The following is a 16,910-nucleotide window of genomic DNA, read 5'->3' on the forward strand; positions in this document are numbered from 1 at the left end:
CATGTATCCAGATTATATAAAAAAGTCTTTCAATTCAACGAGACAACATAATTTTTTAAGTGGGCAAAGGATTTGAATAGTGATTTCCCCAACAAAGATGTACAAAAGGCCAGTAAGTACATGAAAAGACATTTAACATCATTTGTCATTAGAAAAATGCAAATCAAAAACACAATGGGATAGCAGTTCCCAACCACCAGAATGGCTATAATCAAAAAGAGACAGTAACAAGTGTTGGCAAGGCTGTGGAGAAACTAGAACCCTCATTCCATGTTGGTGGGAACATAAATGGTACAGCTGCTTTGGAAAACAGTTTGGCCATTCCTCAAAATGTTAAGCATCTGGTCACCATATGACCCAGCAATTCCACAACTAAATAACTGCCCAAGAGAAATGAAAACATATGTCCATGCAAACACCTGTACGTGAATGTTCACAGCAGCATTACTTATAAAATCTCAGAAGTACAAACCAGCCAAATGTCTATCAACTGAATAACAGATAAACAAAATGTGGTATAGCCATATCGTGTCATATTATTTACTAACAGGAAGGAGTAAGATGCTGATGTATGTTTCAACAGGGGTGAACCTCAAAAACATTATTAGGCCAACTGAAAGAAACCAGTCACAAAATACCAAATATTGTGATTCTGTGTATATGAACTGTCTAGAATAGACAAACTGATAGAGATAGAAGGTCAATAGGCAGTTGCTAAGGGCTAGGGGAGGGTGAAAGAGAGTGACTGCCCACGGGAACCAAGTTTCTTTTTGGTCATGAAAATGTTCTTTATTTAGATTATGGAGATATTTACTCAGCTCTGTAAATATATTAAAGCCACTGACCTGTTTACTTTAAAAGAGTGAACTTTATGGTATGTAAATTATAAACAAAGCTGTTTTTAAAAATGAGCAGAAGTTTTGAATAATTCACCAAAAAAGTTATGAGTGATAAAAAAGCACATGAAAAGATGTTCAACAGCAAGTCACTAGGGAAATGCAGATTAGAATCCTAGTGAGACCCCCAACTGCATACCTACTAGGACTGTATCAGACAACAGAGAATGCGGATTCACTGGAGCCCTCTACGGGCTGCCAGTGGGGATGCAGAATGTGCCACTGTGGAAAACAGCATGCAGCTCCCCGGGCAACACGCGCCGGCAATCCCAGTCCTCCGTGTCTAAGAGAAAGGGAAACCAACATCTGCATGTGACTTTTCCAAATTTTCAGCATTATTCATAATTTATCCAAAAAGGATAAACAACACAATGTCTATCAAATGAAAAATGGATAAACAAAATGTGGTATATTTGTACAATAGGGTATTATTTAGCAATAAAAAGGAACAAGCTACAGATACATGTCCTACCATGGAGGAACCTGGAAAACACCACACTAAGGGAAAGAAGCCAGCTGCAAGAAAAAGCACATGTGATTCTGTTTATATGAAAAGTCCAGAAAAGGCAAATCTAGAAAAATAAAGATTAGCAGTTGCCTGGAGCTGGGGCGGGGAATGGAGTTACTGCAAAATGGGCACAAATGAGGCAATGGAAGGGCTCTAAAACTGGGGGTTATGGTTGCACAACTGCAAGTTTACCAAAAAATCACTTCTTTGTACGCTTGAAAGAAAAAAAGCAGCTAAGCAACATTGTTTTGATAATGAACACGAGAGAAATTGAAAAGACATGAGCCGCAGTCATGACCATGAGGGTGATGATGGGGCACACTGCTGGGGCTTTGCCAGCTGAGTTATAATTTTCCCTAAACAAATGATACTTTGAAAGCTCCAAGGATTTTATGCATTAGTGTAATCCTCCCTTTGTTTCTTTTCAGTTAGACACACACACACCCTCAACATGTTAATCAGTCAAAAAGTATTTGCTGAACACCTACTATATGCCTTGCTCAACTCTGGGCATCTGATAATTGAAGAAGCAGAAGCCACATCATGGTCCTCCAGCCATGACTGCAGAGCCCAGGAGACACCTGAAAGAGCCCCCCAAGCATGGTCAAGTACCCGCAACTGACCGTTACCTCATTTTGACTTTTCTGTGTTGTATGTAAAGAAATCTGCCAAAAACTAGAAATGATCGAGGCTATATGCAGGTGGCAGTGTGAACATGTGTATTAGAGATATAACCAAAGGTGAATTATTGGTAAGCTTCCCTTCATCTAAATAGGAAGATGGCTGAATACAATTAAACTGAGTAGAACAGACAGTAAAAGTAGCTCAACAGATGAACCTTAAAACTACAAATGAGTGAGAGAATTAAATAACTTGTTTCTTGAGGCATGGGTTGCAATTATCTTGAATGAAAAGAGCGACCACAGAAAGGCAGAGTGAAGGGTTTTGCTGGGGTCGGCACCACCGCCAGTACTCATTAGGTTCTCACAGTTGGGATCTTGCTTAGCAGATGAGCTATAAAAATCTATATCCTACAAGGTGAAACAAGCAAATTTAACTCTGGATTTTCTCTCAAGTTAGACCCCATAGGGTTACTTGAATGGAGTTAAAGCTATCAACATGTCTAAGTGGTTTTGCTGACAAGGACTACTAGCTAAATTTACTGGATAATTTTTCAAGTACTAGCAAAGGCAGGTCTAAAAGTTATAAAACAGAGCAGAGTGGATATAAGATATCCTCAGCCCTTGATTTTAGAGGCAACTATTCATAACACCAAAAATTGGTGAAAATGGTAGATTGGAACTTCATAATTTACTCACATCTAAATTTCCACAGTTGCATCAAAAACATCCAGTAAAGTCTCAGGATACAAAATTAATATACAGAAATCTGTTGCACTTCTATACACTAATAATGAAGTAGCAGAAAGAGAAATTAAGAAAACAATCCCATTTATAATTGCACCAAAAATAAAAAAATACCTAGGAATAAACTGAACCAAAGAGGTCAAAGACCTGTACTCTGAAAACTATAAAAAACTGATGAAAGAAATTAAGGACACAAACAAATGGAAAGATATTCCATGCTCATGAATTGGAAGAACCAATATTGTTACAATGTCCATACTATCCCAAAGCAATCTATAAATTTAATGCAATCCTTACCAAAATACTAAGAACATTTTTTCCAGACCTAAAACAGATAATATTAAAATTTGTAAGAAACCAAAAAAGACCCCGAATAGCCAAAACAATCTTGAGAAAGAAGAACAAAGCTGGAGCGATCACAACCCCAGATTTCAAGATATTCTACAAAGCTCTAGTCATCAAAACAGCATGGTACTGGCACAAAAACAGAAACAGAGATGAATGGAACAGACTAGAGAACCCAAAAATAAAACTACAGTTGTATGGTCAATTAATCTATGACAAAGGAGGCAAGAATATGCAATGGGGAAAAGACAGCCTCTTCAACAAATGGTGTTGGGAAAACTGGACAGCTACATGCAAAACAATGAAACTGGATCACTTCCTGGCATCATACACAAAGATAAATTTAAAATGGATTAAAGATCTAAATGTGAGACCTGAAACCATAAAAATCCTAGAAGCAAACACAGGCAGCAACCTTTTTGACAATGGCCGTAGCAACTTCTTACTAGATATGTCTCCTGAGGCAAGGGTCACAAAAGCAAAAATAACCTACTGAGTCTACATCAAAATAAAAAGCTTTTGCACAGCGAAGGAAACAACCAATAAAACAAAAAGGCAACCTACTGAATGGGAGAAGATAACTGCAAATGATATATACAATAAAGGGTTAACATCCAAACTATACAAAGAACTCATACAACTCAACAACAAAAAACCCAAATAATCCAATTAAATGGGCAGGACATGAATAGACATTTTTCCAAAGAAGACATACAAACAGCCAACAGACACACGAAAAGATGCTCAACATCATTAATCACCACAGAAATGCAAATCAAAACTACAACCTGTCCGAATGGTTAAAATAAAAAATACAAGAAATAACAAGTGTTAGTGCGGGTATGGAGAAAAAGGAACCCTTGTGCACCACTGGTGGGAGCTCAAACTGGTGCAGCCACCGTGGAAGACAGTGTGGGGATGCCACAAAAAATTAAAAATAGAATTAGTATATGATCCAGTAATTCCATGACTGGGTATTTACCCAAAGAAATAAAAAACACCAATGCAAAAAGATACACGCACCCCTACGTTTACAGCAGCATCATCTACAAAAGCCAAGATATGAAAGCAGCCCAAGTGTCCGTCCACAGATGAGCGGATAAAGAAGATGTGGTATATATACACAATGGAATACTACTTAGCCACAAAAAAAGAATGAGGTCTTGCCATTTACAACACGGATTGACCTAGAGGATATAATGCTCAGTGAAATAAGTCAGAAGAAGACAAATACCATATGCTTTTGCATATGTGGAATTTAAGAAACAGAGCAAAGGAACAAACGAAAGGAGTCCAAAAAAACCCTCTTAAATAAAGAGAACAAACTGGTGGTTACCACCGGGGAGGTGGGTGGGTGGAAGGGTGAAATAAAGGGTTTAAGAGCACACTTACTGTGATGAGCACTGAGTAATGTACAGAACTGTTGAATAATTATACTGTATATCTGAAACTAATATAACACTGTATGTACATTATACTTCATTAACTAAAAAAAGTACATATCAAAAAAGAAATACTAAGGTGAAAATGTTTTTTAAAAGAAAAAACAAGTGATAAGCAAAAAAGCCTGTCAACAGCCAATTCATTAATGCATCCTGATATGTTATTTTTACAGGATATTGACAAAGATTCAAAGGAAATTACAATAGAGGAAATGGCCACTTATCTCTAGAAATCAAAAGCTGGAAAATGGGATCTTGGATCAACGCAGAGGAAAAGATACCAATTTGACTGTGAGCCCAGACATTGCGGAGTTGCTCTCTCAGAGAACTTGCTTTTTACAGAGGTCGTCTGGAAAGAGCGTCTTCATGGCTGGTACAGGCTGAGTATGGACGCCTCTAGGTGTCCTGGGCATGCGCTTTCCTTCTGGAACATGTAGTGTGGTGACTGTGCCGTGGGCAGGGCCCTGAAAGAGCCAAGCACTGGATGCCCCCAGGTCTCAGGGTCAATCTAACCAAGGATTTCACTTTTGTTTTTGCAGAGCCTAGAATACTGCTTTTGCTACACAAGAGGTGCTCAAACCTTGTCTGCCTAACAGAAATGATAAACCCTACCATACTTCCACATGTCACCACATAAGGTACCCTTCCCACAATCAGGACACTTGGGGATTCCAGCAGGTGGCTGCCTCTGGCTCTGCCTGAGAATCACTTTTGGAGCTATTACAGAGGTGGGTCCTGGCAGCTGCAGTTTCTAAAACTCCACTGGTGGTTCTCATGCACAGGGTGTAGAGTCACTAATCTGTAGGTAGGAAATGGGTTGCACTTTCCATGTACCAAATTCTGGAAGGGGGCGTGTGTGTGTGTGAGAGAGAGAGAGAGAGAGAAAGAGAGAGGGAGAGAGAGAGAACGGAAGACTCAGGACTTGGACACTTCACTGAACTCAATCTAGATTATTAGATCAAAGACCAAGGCAGAACACAATATAAACAAGGACTTTATCAGATTAAGGGCCATACACACCTTGGCAATTAGACACTGAACTCACTACTCCTGGGTAACAGCAGGGAAGTACTGCAGCCTCAAGCTGGGCACTTAAGTTTCAGCACTGCAATCCGAAAGATCACTCAAGGTTTCTCTTCTAAGCCTTTCTTCCTCTCCGATCAATAATGACCTCTGGTGCCTGGCCCCTGACAGCCTGTCGCATCACACTTTTCATCATTTTATGGCCAATTTAGGACTTTGTTGCGAAGCTCCATGCGGGAGGCTACAGAGCCCCATAGCCAAGAGGACAGGCTCTGGACGCAGACGGTGGGGTCTAAGCCCTATTTCCCTACTAGCTATGTATCCTCGAGCCAGCTGATTAACCTCTCTGTACCTCAGCTTCCTCAATTGTAATCTGGGAACAGTAACAGGTTATTGTGAAATTCAGATAATCCACCTGGTAACCACTCAATGCCTAGCAGGATCTGTAACCTCTGTTAAATGTCCCAAAGATGGAAAATGCAGTGTGTCCCAAGCGGAGCTCCTTTTCTCCTGCAGTTCCACACCAATTTTCTCTCAGTAACGGTACTGCTGCCCACCCAGGTGCTCCAGTCACAGCCCTGGGAGCCAGCCCAGACTCCTCCCCTTCCAGGACCTTCCACATCCACTCCATCAGCAAGACCTGTGCATTGTTCCTGCAATATACAGAGCCTTCTGTTGACATTCACTGTCTCACGGTCCTCTCTGTCCAAGCCTGTCACCTCTCGTAATCCAGACACTGCTTGCCTCCCTGCCTCAACTCTGACCCCCATACCCTTCATTCTCCCCAGAGTTCCCAGAATAAGCTCTTAAAATGTCAGTATGATCATGTCACTTTACTATTTACTTCCCAGCGTATGGAATGTGAGCAATGTAGTGATGACCTAGCGCTGACCTCGCAAAGAGGACAACACTGGGGACTGCAGGAGCCAGGAGACCGGAGGAATCTGGGTCCCTGGATGTCTCTGCTCTGGCAGCACCAGCCCCATACCTGTACTTAGGGTCCCCGTTCCACTGCTCTGGACTGCTCACCTTCACACATTATGAGCGGCAGCATCAAGCTTCCACCTCGTTGGAGCCAATGTGGTTTGAAGCCTCCGTTACAGAAGCTTAACCTGTGCCCTGGTAACGTGGACCCTGGAAGTGGGGTGCTTCTGTGACAGGGCCTAAGTGACAGCGGCTTCGTGGTCAGGCAGTGGGGGGTGAGGAAGCTCACTGAGGGAAGGAGACTAGCCACTTTTGTTATGCCGTGCAAAACATCTGAGAAAACAGTACCTGCATTAACTCAGGGGGCAGATTCCAGGCTTACCAAGCCTGTAGGCGCAGAAGAAACAGAAGAACTCGATGCTGGGAAGGCTGGCGGCTCCTTGGTGCTCTTAGCAAGGAACCGAGAAATAAAGGAGGTGGGGTGAGAACCAGCCAATTCGCAAGCAGAGGTGGAAGTCACAGAGCGCTCCCCCCCCCCCCGACGGGACTCCCTCCAGCTCCCTAAAAGGCTAAGCGATTCCCGGTCTCCCATCCTGCTTCCCTCCCAGTCTGACGCAGGCCTGACCGCGCAGGTCCAGCTCCCGCCCGACCTTGATCGGGCCCCCCCCGCCACCAGTCACCTCACCTCACCGCACCCAGTTCTCTCCGCTCCAAGCACTCCACCCCGGCGCGTCTGCTCACCCCGCAGCCCCACCCCGCCCGGTCCGGCGCCTGCACGCGGGGGCGTGACTCGCGAGCAGCAGCGCGCACACCCCGAGCCCGCTCACGGGTCAGGGACACTGCTAACGACACTGGCTCAGGTCCTTCGCAGAGTGGGGAACAAGAAGAGCCCCGCTCCCGCATCCGCGCGCAGGCGCGAACGGAAGCGGGCGGGGGGGGAGGGCAGCGCCGCAGCCGCGCCCCTGACCCCGCCCCCCGCCCCTGGCCCCACCCACCCCGCCAGGAGGGCGCGGGCGTGACCCCGGCCGGGCCTCCTCCCGGGAAGGCCCCCGGGGGGACGCGAGGCCCAGCGGGGCATGCCCAGGGACTCCGCCATCCCGTTCCTCACGCCCAGGCCCCGGGGGGCTCACCGCGTCCCCCGGAACCTGAAGCTCCTCCGCCCTCCGCCGTCGCCACCGACCCGGCACCAGGGTGTCCATGCGGCCCCAAGCCCGAGTTCGCGGGCCTCTCATCCCCACCGAACGCCGGACGCGGGCGGAAGCCACTGAGTCCGCGCCTCCTTCCCCACGTGTCCCCGGGGAGCCAATGAAAGACGGGGGCGGGGCGAAGACCGACGGGGCCTGGCCCCGCGGGGGCTGCAGGCCGGCGTAGCGAAGACCAGAGTCTCCTGGCGAGAGGGGGCTTCTGTCCCAGGTCATCATTTCGCGGAGGGCCAGCCGGTCACCTCTCCGACCACTCCGAAGAACCTACTCCGTTAGCGTCCCGCCACGACTCGTCCACAGGCGGTGGATCGCCTGGGGGAAGCTCCCGCCTCCTCGCTCTCGTAATTGGTCGCTGAGCGCCGTCGGCAGCCGTCTTCCTATGGCTGGTGGCTGGTGGCTGATGGATGGCGCAGCGAGCCAGTCCGCGTGGGCGAGCCTGTTGGGGAGCGGGTCTCTGGGAGCTGTAGTCCGCGGAGGTGGCCTCACTTCCGGGAGGCGGTGGCCTTGGGGCGGCCCCGGGTCTCCGGGTCTCCGGCCGGGGGTTGCCCTGGGCGGGGGCTTCCTGGGCAGGCTGGAGGGCTGTGCAGAGCGGAAGTGGAGGCCTCGCCGCCCGTGGCTCCGCTGCGCTCGCGTCCTCAGGGAGCCGGGCCCGGAGCAGGCAGTCCCTGCCCAGACCGGGCCATACGGCACTCCTATTAATGAACACCTGTCTGAGCCGAGCCTTTTGGCAGTGGCTGGCCAGCGGCGGCAGCCCACCGAGCTGTGGCCAGCGGGGAGTAAAGCTGGTCTGCGGAGGGCAGGGCGCCGGGACAGAGCGGTGGACAGAGACAGGGTGCGTGGGCGCTGCGTTCTCTCCTGCCCGAGCGTCAGCTTCCCGGAGCTGCTGCAGCCTTCCTGCCCCCATGAGGACGGCTGGAAAGGAGGAAAGAACCAAGGCCCGAACACTCTGAGCTTCCGAACCAACCCACAACTAAGTGCCCGCCAGTCTCCAGACTTCTGGCTGTGTTTCTGTTACTCGAGTCACCGAGTGTGCTGCTGCAAGTGAAGACGTCCTTGGTTGCTCCGCCCAATTCTGAACCATTCTGGTGAAACGAGTGAGCCCCCCTCCCTTGGACTACTTGCCCCGCATGATCTTTGGCGAGTTAGGTAGCTCAGCTACCTCAGTTTGCTGAGAGTCGATTTTGAAAGTTCTCAGCATAAAAAAAAATTAACTATTAGTGTGAGGTAACAGATGTCTTAACTGACCCTACTATGGTAATCATTTTGCAACATAAATATATATCAAATATAATAAATAAATATATATCAAATCAAAATTACAGTTCTACAATGTTCTATGCCGGTTATATCTCAATAAACTTGGGGGGGACCTTGGGGCCAGATGTGTTTTTGGAATTAAGAATCTCTAGGATTTTTTTTTTTTTTTTTTGAAGGGCAGTATATATATCGTGTGAAACACCTTCAGCAGGGCCTGGGATAACATCCTATAATCAAACACAATATTTCTGTGGCAAAATGTGTGAATGTTCACAAATATTCACCCTAAGTGGGATATACAGCGGCTTTAAATAGTCTCACATTTACGTGAGTTTGTGAAAACTTAGGAAGAACGAATTGTTAGAACTGTTTGCATTTCAGAATTGAAAATAAGGTGCTGTCATGAACCTGTATGACGATCTCCACCTTAAAAACTTTTTTTTTTCGGACTTGCAGTTTAGATTAAATGATGTGCTGTGTCGTCTGATTCCAGTACCACTGCTGTTTGTACTTGGTGCTGCTCTTTCAGATGCTGAGTCCACCGTTGGGTCATGAGGGAAAGCTTAGCCTACAATCTAGTGACAGATACTCTCCTTGACCAAACTGCGCTTAGGCTCCCCTGAACTCTCTTCTCAACTAGTCCCTGACTTTTGGGCTTCCATGTTAGTCTCTGCATTGTCCAATTTAAGCAAGAATCCTGCTAAGTCAGTTTGCCAGAATCCCCTATCCTTGAGACCTGATCAGCCTCAGTATCTGATGGGGCTTCTCATTACCCACATTCCGCCAGGTGATGTCTGATCACCCGGCCTGCCTTCAGCAAGAATCCCGTTAGGCTGATTTAGAAAGAATTGTCCCTCACCCCAGACGCCTCCTGCTAGTAATTTTTCACCCACCGACCTTCCCCTGCCCGCATCACCCTCCTTGGCTATGAATTCCCAGTCTGCTTTGTATTGGGAATTGATCTCATTCTTCCTCCCCTACTGCAAAACTCCCAATATAGTAGTTCCTTTAACTGTCACAATACTATTAGAAGAAAGACTGTCGCAGTGGTCCCCCTGAATAAAGTCTGCCTTACCTTCATGTCAAGTGTCATGAATAATTTTTTCTTTAACACTGTGTACAGAAATAGATATATCTAACAGACTGTAATTTAGTGTAATACACTATTTACCAAACACCAAGCATTTGGGTACCCATTACAAGATGTATACAAAACTCTGCTATTACTTAACTTGGTATATTTGTTTAAATTAATGTCATAAATTTTTTAAACTAAAAGTACTATGGGGCACCTGGGTGGCTCAGTCGTTGAGCGTCTGCCTTCGGCTCGGGTCATGATCCCGGGGTCCTGGGATCGAGCCCCGCATCGGGCTCCCTGCTCAGTGGGAGGCCTGCTTCTCCCTCTCCCACTCCCCCTGCTTGTGTTCCTTCTCTCACTGTCTCTCTCTCCCTGTCGAATAAATGAATAAAATCTTTAAAAAAATAAAAATACTATAAAACATCTGTTAAATGATGTTTATAGTGCTCATTTTAATATATTAAAGCAAATACATTAACTATTAGAAAAAAACTGGAAAATCCTCATGACATCGGATTCTTGCATATATATGACTCCAAAAGCAGAGTCAACAACAACAAAAATAGATAATTTGGACTATATCAAAATTAAACACTTCTGTGCATCAAAGGACACTATAAACACAGTGATAAGGCAGCCCAAAACATGGATTAAATATTTGCAAATCATATCTCTGATAAGGAGTTAATACATAAAGAACACCTACAACTGGACACCAGAGAAACAACCTGATTAAAAGTGGACAAAGGACTTACATAGACATCTCTTCCAAAATGATATACAGTGGCCAATAACCACTTGAAGACATGTGCAACATCAACTAGTCATCAGGGAAATGCAAATCAAAACCACAGTGAGATACCACCTCACACCCATTAGGAGGCCTATCATAAAAACACAAGTGTTGGCTAGAATGTGGAGAAATTATAAGCCTTGAGCATTGCTGGTGAGAATGTAAAATGGTGCAGCACTATTAAAAACAGTCTGGCAAAGTAAGTCAGTCAGAGAAAGGCAAATACCATATGATTTCACTGATATGTGGAATTTGAGAAACAAAAGAGATGAACACAGGGGAAGGGGGGAAAAACAGAGAGGAAAACAAGCTATAAGAGACTCTTAGCGCTAAAGAACATACTGAGGGTTGATGGAGGGAGGTGAGTGGGGGATGGGCTAGACGGGGGATGGCCATTAAGGAGGGCACTTGTTATGATGAGCCCTGGGGGTTGTATGTAACTGATGAATCACTAAATTCTACTCCTGAAACCAATATTGCACTGTATGTTAACTAACTACAGTTTAAATAAAAACTTAAAAACATACAAAAAACTATATGGCATTTCCTCAAAAACTTAAGGATAAAATTATGATCCTGCAACTCCACCTCTGGGTACGTAACACAAAATAACTGAAAGCTGGGGCTCGAACACCCATGTTCATTGCAGCACTAGACACAGTAGCCAAAAGGTGGAAAGAACCCAAGTGTTCATAGACAGATGAATGGGTAAATAAAATGTGGTCCGTCCATACAATGGAATATTATTTAGCCTTAAGGAAGGACATTCTGACACCTGCCACAACATGGAATCCTGAAGGCATTATGCTCAATGAAATAAGCCAGTCACAAAAGACAAAGTATAATCCTACTTATATGAAATATTGGAATAATCAAACTCGCCAAGACAGACAGATGGTGGCTTCCAGGGGCTGGGGGAGGGGACTGGGAAGTTAGTGGCTCATGGGTGGAGACCTTCAGTTTAGAAAGATGTGAAGAGTTCCAGACATGGATGGTGGTGATGGTCGCTTGATGTCACTGAACTGTACACTTAAAAATGTTTAAAATGGTGAATTTTATGTTATGTATATTTTACCACAATAAAAAAGTAAATAAATAATAAAAGGAAAGTGTTTTTCGGTGCACCACTTACCATCACTTGCACACCGCCTTCCAGGGAAATGGCTTTCAGGAGGAAGGTGACCTGAGTTCCAGTTCCACCCTGCTCATCGCCAGCTCCCAGGCAGGCTGCTTTAACCTCTCATTCCCCGTCCCTCTCAGTGTATAAAGTTGGAATGCTAAGAGAGGTGCCTACCTCAATGGAGTGCTGTGAGTTTTGGGTGAGATACTGCCTGCAGAGTGGCGGGCATGATGCAGGATGTGCAGTACATGGTCAGCTCACAGCTCACTGCAGCTGCCTGACCACCTCTGGTCTGTCCCCATCTGAGCGCTGGATGTTTCTGGAGGTTTGGTGTGCTTATGGCTGCAGGACCTAACTAGTGACGTATGCTGGGGCAACTGTTCATTTCTGAGCCTCAGTTTCCCCATCTGTACAGTAGGAATAAAATAACTTGCTCCCGTTCCCTGCCTTCCAGGAAAGAGGGAGCTTCAAGGAGTGGCTGCAGATTGTTTGAAAAACATGCGCGGGGGCAGGGGGGGCTGGGTGGTTCAGTCTGTTAGGTGTCCGACTCTGGATTTCAGCTCAGGTCATAATCTCAGGGTCATGAGATCGAGCCCCATCGGGCTCTGCGCTGGACATGGAGCCTGCTTGGGATTCTCTCTCTCTCCCTCTCCCTCTGTCCTTCCTCCCACTCACGCACTCTCTCTCTAAAAGTAAATAAATAAAATATATATTAAAAAAAAAAAGAAAAGGAAAACATGCTCAGCTTAGCCTGGCCAAGGGAGGTGTGTGTGTGTGTGCGCGCGTGCGCGCGCGGCGTGCGCGCGCGTGTGGGTGGGTGTTATAGGGAGGGGGTTGAGTAACAGTTTTGTTGCAAAGCTATGCCTGTTTTTCCATTGACTTAAATATCCCCCCCTTCCAAGGTCCCTCCAATGACCTCTTTTAAAAATTACTACCTCTGTTTATCTTGCTGGGATGTAAAGAGGCAAAACATATTAAGCCTCTAGCACAGAGCCTGGCACATAGTAGGCATTTAATAAATGTCCCTTCTTTTACTTCTTGCCCCCTTATTAAAAGAAATTCCTGACACTTCCTTGGGCACTAGTATAGGGTTATGTTTTTTTCTTGAAATCTGCCGTTTTTAGATATTATTATAACAATAACGGTCATCTTCTTTGCCTGGAAACACTTCCCCCTAATCTGCAATGGCTTGTTTCTTGTTGTTCAGATGTCAACTGAACTGTCTCAGAGGGGCCGCAAGGGGTTAGTTTTCTTTTTTACGGCTGGGGTTCTGTACTCCCCGCCGCGGAGTGCTTGTTCTCCAGGGTCCAGGGACAGGCCTGCAGCTGGACACAGGCGCTGGAGCCTAGAGCAGTCCGTTTGGCATCCCTGATGTCAGTGAGTCCCCACAGCAACACTGCTGGGCCACCTTCGTGTTCAGATAAAGAACCAGGCTCAGACACGTTGCCTGCGGTGCCCAGGGCTACAGAAGGCCCAGGTGGCAGCCCTGAATTCTGACACAGCTCCATCTGGATGGCCTACCCTTTTGCTGCCCTGTACCCTTTCCTTCCTGTGGAAAGCTTCCTTATTAAGCTGCAGGTCTTCCCGAAAACCATGCGAGTTGGATCAAACAAGAACCCCCCGCCAAGGACTCTAGTCTGCTATTCACCCCAAGGGCCTTGATTTCACAGCCCAGTTTCCAGGCCCCCTGCTGTAAAGTGCAGGCCCCCAGAGGTGGCCTTTGAAGGTGCAGCTCTGTTGTACATCTTTACTCTGCATTCCCACCTGTGTGCTGGAAGTGGCTCGTGCATGGGAGTGTGTGGTCCGGGGCTTCCTCCTCCCTGAGAACCTGGCAGTCCTCTGCCCCACTGTGTCCCGCCTGGGTCCGCCCGGTCCCTTCACTGACCAGGGGCCCTGCGCATGTCTGGCCTCTCTCTCCCCACCTTTCTCTTTCCCCTCGTTCCTCGAGGTACACCTGCTGTCCGTCTCTCCCATGGGCCCTCCCCTCCACCCGGGGGGACCGGCCTGGTCCTCCGCAGAAGCCACCTTCTTTCTGTCATGCTGTGTCCCTATCTTCCCATCTGCGTCCATCTGGACTTGGATGTTTCCTGCATAGAGATGGCATATGACAAATGTTCACGCTTGGTGAGTTAACATGGAATATGTGTGTCATATGGAAGCCTTGACGATGCTTTCCTCTCCGTCCGTGAAAGAAGCCATCTTACAAGTGAGACCATTTTCGGGCACGTCACAAAGTCAGAACTAGAAGGGCAAAGGTTCAGTACTGCTGGGTGACGGAGGCTCGCTTGCTCGTGCACCTGTTCACCCATTCAGAAACATTCCATTGTCTACAAAGTGGAAGGTTCTCTGAGTAGATGTAGATCTGTCATCTGTGGACTCAGTGGCTGACCCTCCGTTCTCTGGAAGCTCTAGGAGCGTGTTTATCTCTATGCCCCCAGCACCCAGCACAGGCAGGACCCAGGGTGGGATTCAGAACAAAGCCAATGAATGAGTGAGTGTGGCAGAGATAGATGTGTTATTTGCTCCAGCCGTGGCCAGGAGGCCTTCAAGAGAGGTGCCATGGCCTCTTGACTTTTCGGGGCTGCTATCAGCTGACGACATTTATTGTTGCTGGGATGTTAAGTGGAATGACAAGCTTTCCTATCTCTTGGCCCTCGTTGTCAGCCTTGGTCTTCAAGTCTACAGTGAACAGGCAACTTGTAAGGGACTCTCACTGTGGACGGGCTGTTTTATTCCTAGAGGATTCAAATCTGAGAGATGCACCTCTCTCCAGAAGATCAGCGCATGTATGTTTTCCTGGGGGTCATGGTTTTGCTCCAGTGCCCTTTTAGCTCAGGCTCTATTTTCTTTTATGGCAAGACTTGGTGTAAGATTTCTCTAAATGCAGTCTTTATAATGATCCAGGAATACTTCATTGAGGCAAAAAAAAAAAAAAAATAACCCACCATACGTCAACTTTCAAAATAATATCTCTACGTGGAGAATTTTGTGATCTAAGCCAGTTCCCTAAATTATTTCCTGGCGTTGTAAATGTGCTCTTCAGGGGTGACCAACAATAGATAATTATTTAATATTGAGGAAGGACTTTATGACCAGTGCAAATTAGAGATGTCTATGATGCTATATAATGTCTGTGCCCTGATCCATCCATTATGTAAGTGTAAACACTTGCTATGTACAGAAGGCAAGCATTTCATGATCTGTCGTTTTGCATTTTCTTCACAGGTGCTGTAAAAACTAAAAATATTAAAAACCCACAACTGTGCCTTCTAAAATCAATAATAGCTTTCTGTTTGAATGGAAGTATTAATTGTATCTCATCTTAACTTATCTCTGCTCCTTAACACTTGGCAACGTTTGCCAAGCGCCAGACACCAACGTACTTTCTGTGCTACGCCGTCTCAACAATAGATTGAAATTTTAGCATGATGTTTTCTATTTCATCCTAAATTTCTTTTATTTGCGAGTGTATGAAGTCACATTGGTTATGTTTGATAATCCATTTTTGGCATGTATTTTCATATAAATTATAGGGTGTTTTGGCCTCTCGGCTCTCACGACCTAGCGAGGAGAACCCCCTGCATGTGGAAATATGACTGTGTGTGGGTTGGAAGTAATAAGGGTTATAAATGACTCACTAGGTATAGAAAATAAAGGAAAAGACTTATTGAGGAGAAGTAAAGAAGCTTGCTCTCTTTATGCACCACGAAAGAAGGCACCATGAGAGATTTATTACTGTTCCCTTCTTGTTATTTCTAAGGGGGTTTTTATTAACCCCTTTTTATCAATCAAAATAAATTGATTGCCCATGAATGCAATATTTCCTGACTATGTACAATTTGAAATTACAAAACAAAAGCAAAGGCGTGGAAGCTCATATACTACATCTTCCGGTAAATAAGAGACAGACCCTCTCCGAAGAGATTGCTAAATAGTGTTAAAGGTTTGTACCATCGCTTAGAACATTCTCTTTAAGGACATGATTAGGCCTTGGGATTCTTTTGGAATTCGGCTTCATCCTGCCACGTTAGTGACCAGGTATTCTAGAACACTGTCATTTCATATTTATGTCCCATCATAAAAGGACATATTTCTGTAAGGTAAATACGGTTATGGCCAATAATAACTCAGTCCTGTGGAGGAATGATGATTCAAGGTGGGAGAAAATTGGGTGCCCAGAACCCCACTGTGCATCCTGAAGAGGGGTCCAGTCACTGCTCGTTGTGATTCAGGGACAAAAAAAATGCATGGAAAACTAGAAAATTGGGCTTTCATCCAGATGGTGGAAAGCATCCCTCCTGGTCTGCCCCAGTCCTGAGAGAAAAGCCGGAGAGTCAGGGACAATAGGAATAAAACGCAGCAGGATAGAAGGTGGGGCTGACAGTCTCCCCCATGGAGGGGCCAAGGATGTCAGATAGCTCTTTCTCTTCCATCTCAGCCCCTAGGACGGCTGGGGCCGGACCTCTGCCAGGCTCGGTACCTGGCAGAGCTGTCCTTAGGGTCTGCAGAACTGGCCAGATGTGGCTTAGTGGCACCATCTCCCTCAGATGTGGGGCACCAAGGGCTACTCTTTCCGGGGTCCCATACCTCTTCCTCTTATCATAGGAAGGAGACTTTCACCACTATCTCCTGTTATTCATTCTGTAGTTCAACACAATCGAGCTGAGAAAAGGATGTATGTCTTGGTCGGAGAGTCTAACGGGGGTGTTGGCATTGGAATTTTTAGGTGAGATATTCTGATTAAATAATAAATTAAATAGTTAAATAAGTAATAAATGAACAATAAATTAAATAAGTATTAAAGAAATAATAAGGTGTATTTCATATGAATGAGTAATAGATACTGACTTAATGTAGGCTAATGATGGAGTTACCACCAAGGTTTGCTTTCCCCTGATGGAAGGACACATCCATGGAGGTGTCAACTTAGCTACTTCATCATGAGAACATGAAAT

At 45.8% G+C, this 16,910-nt stretch overlaps 1 protein-coding gene and 1 long non-coding RNA gene across 3 annotated transcripts in view; both read right to left on the minus strand.

The window, feature by feature from the left end:
• The window catches only part of C15H10orf143 (chromosome 15 C10orf143 homolog), a 42,805-nt gene extending 34,855 nt beyond the window's left edge, over window positions 1-7,950 (minus strand). For both annotated transcript variants that reach the window (XM_027596540.2, XM_027596539.2), the window contains exon 1: window positions 7,636-7,950. In XM_027596540.2, the coding sequence (XP_027452341.1) occupies window positions 7,636-7,926 (291 nt within the window). In that variant the 5' untranslated portion in view covers window positions 7,927-7,950. The remainder of the gene's footprint in view (window positions 1-7,635) is intronic.
• LOC113923602 lies at window positions 1,046-7,629 on the minus strand. Its single transcript, XR_003520379.2, has 3 exons — window positions 7,191-7,629; window positions 6,854-6,953; window positions 1,046-1,179 (listed from the first exon to the last, which is right to left on the minus strand). It is a non-coding gene; the product is annotated as an uncharacterized LOC113923602 (long non-coding RNA).
• Window positions 7,951-16,910: the final 8,960 nt, after the last annotated feature.

Source organism: Zalophus californianus, chromosome 15 (genome assembly GCF_009762305.2).
Source record: "Zalophus californianus isolate mZalCal1 chromosome 15, mZalCal1.pri.v2, whole genome shotgun sequence".
Lineage (NCBI taxonomy): Eukaryota > Metazoa > Chordata > Mammalia > Carnivora > Otariidae > Zalophus > Zalophus californianus.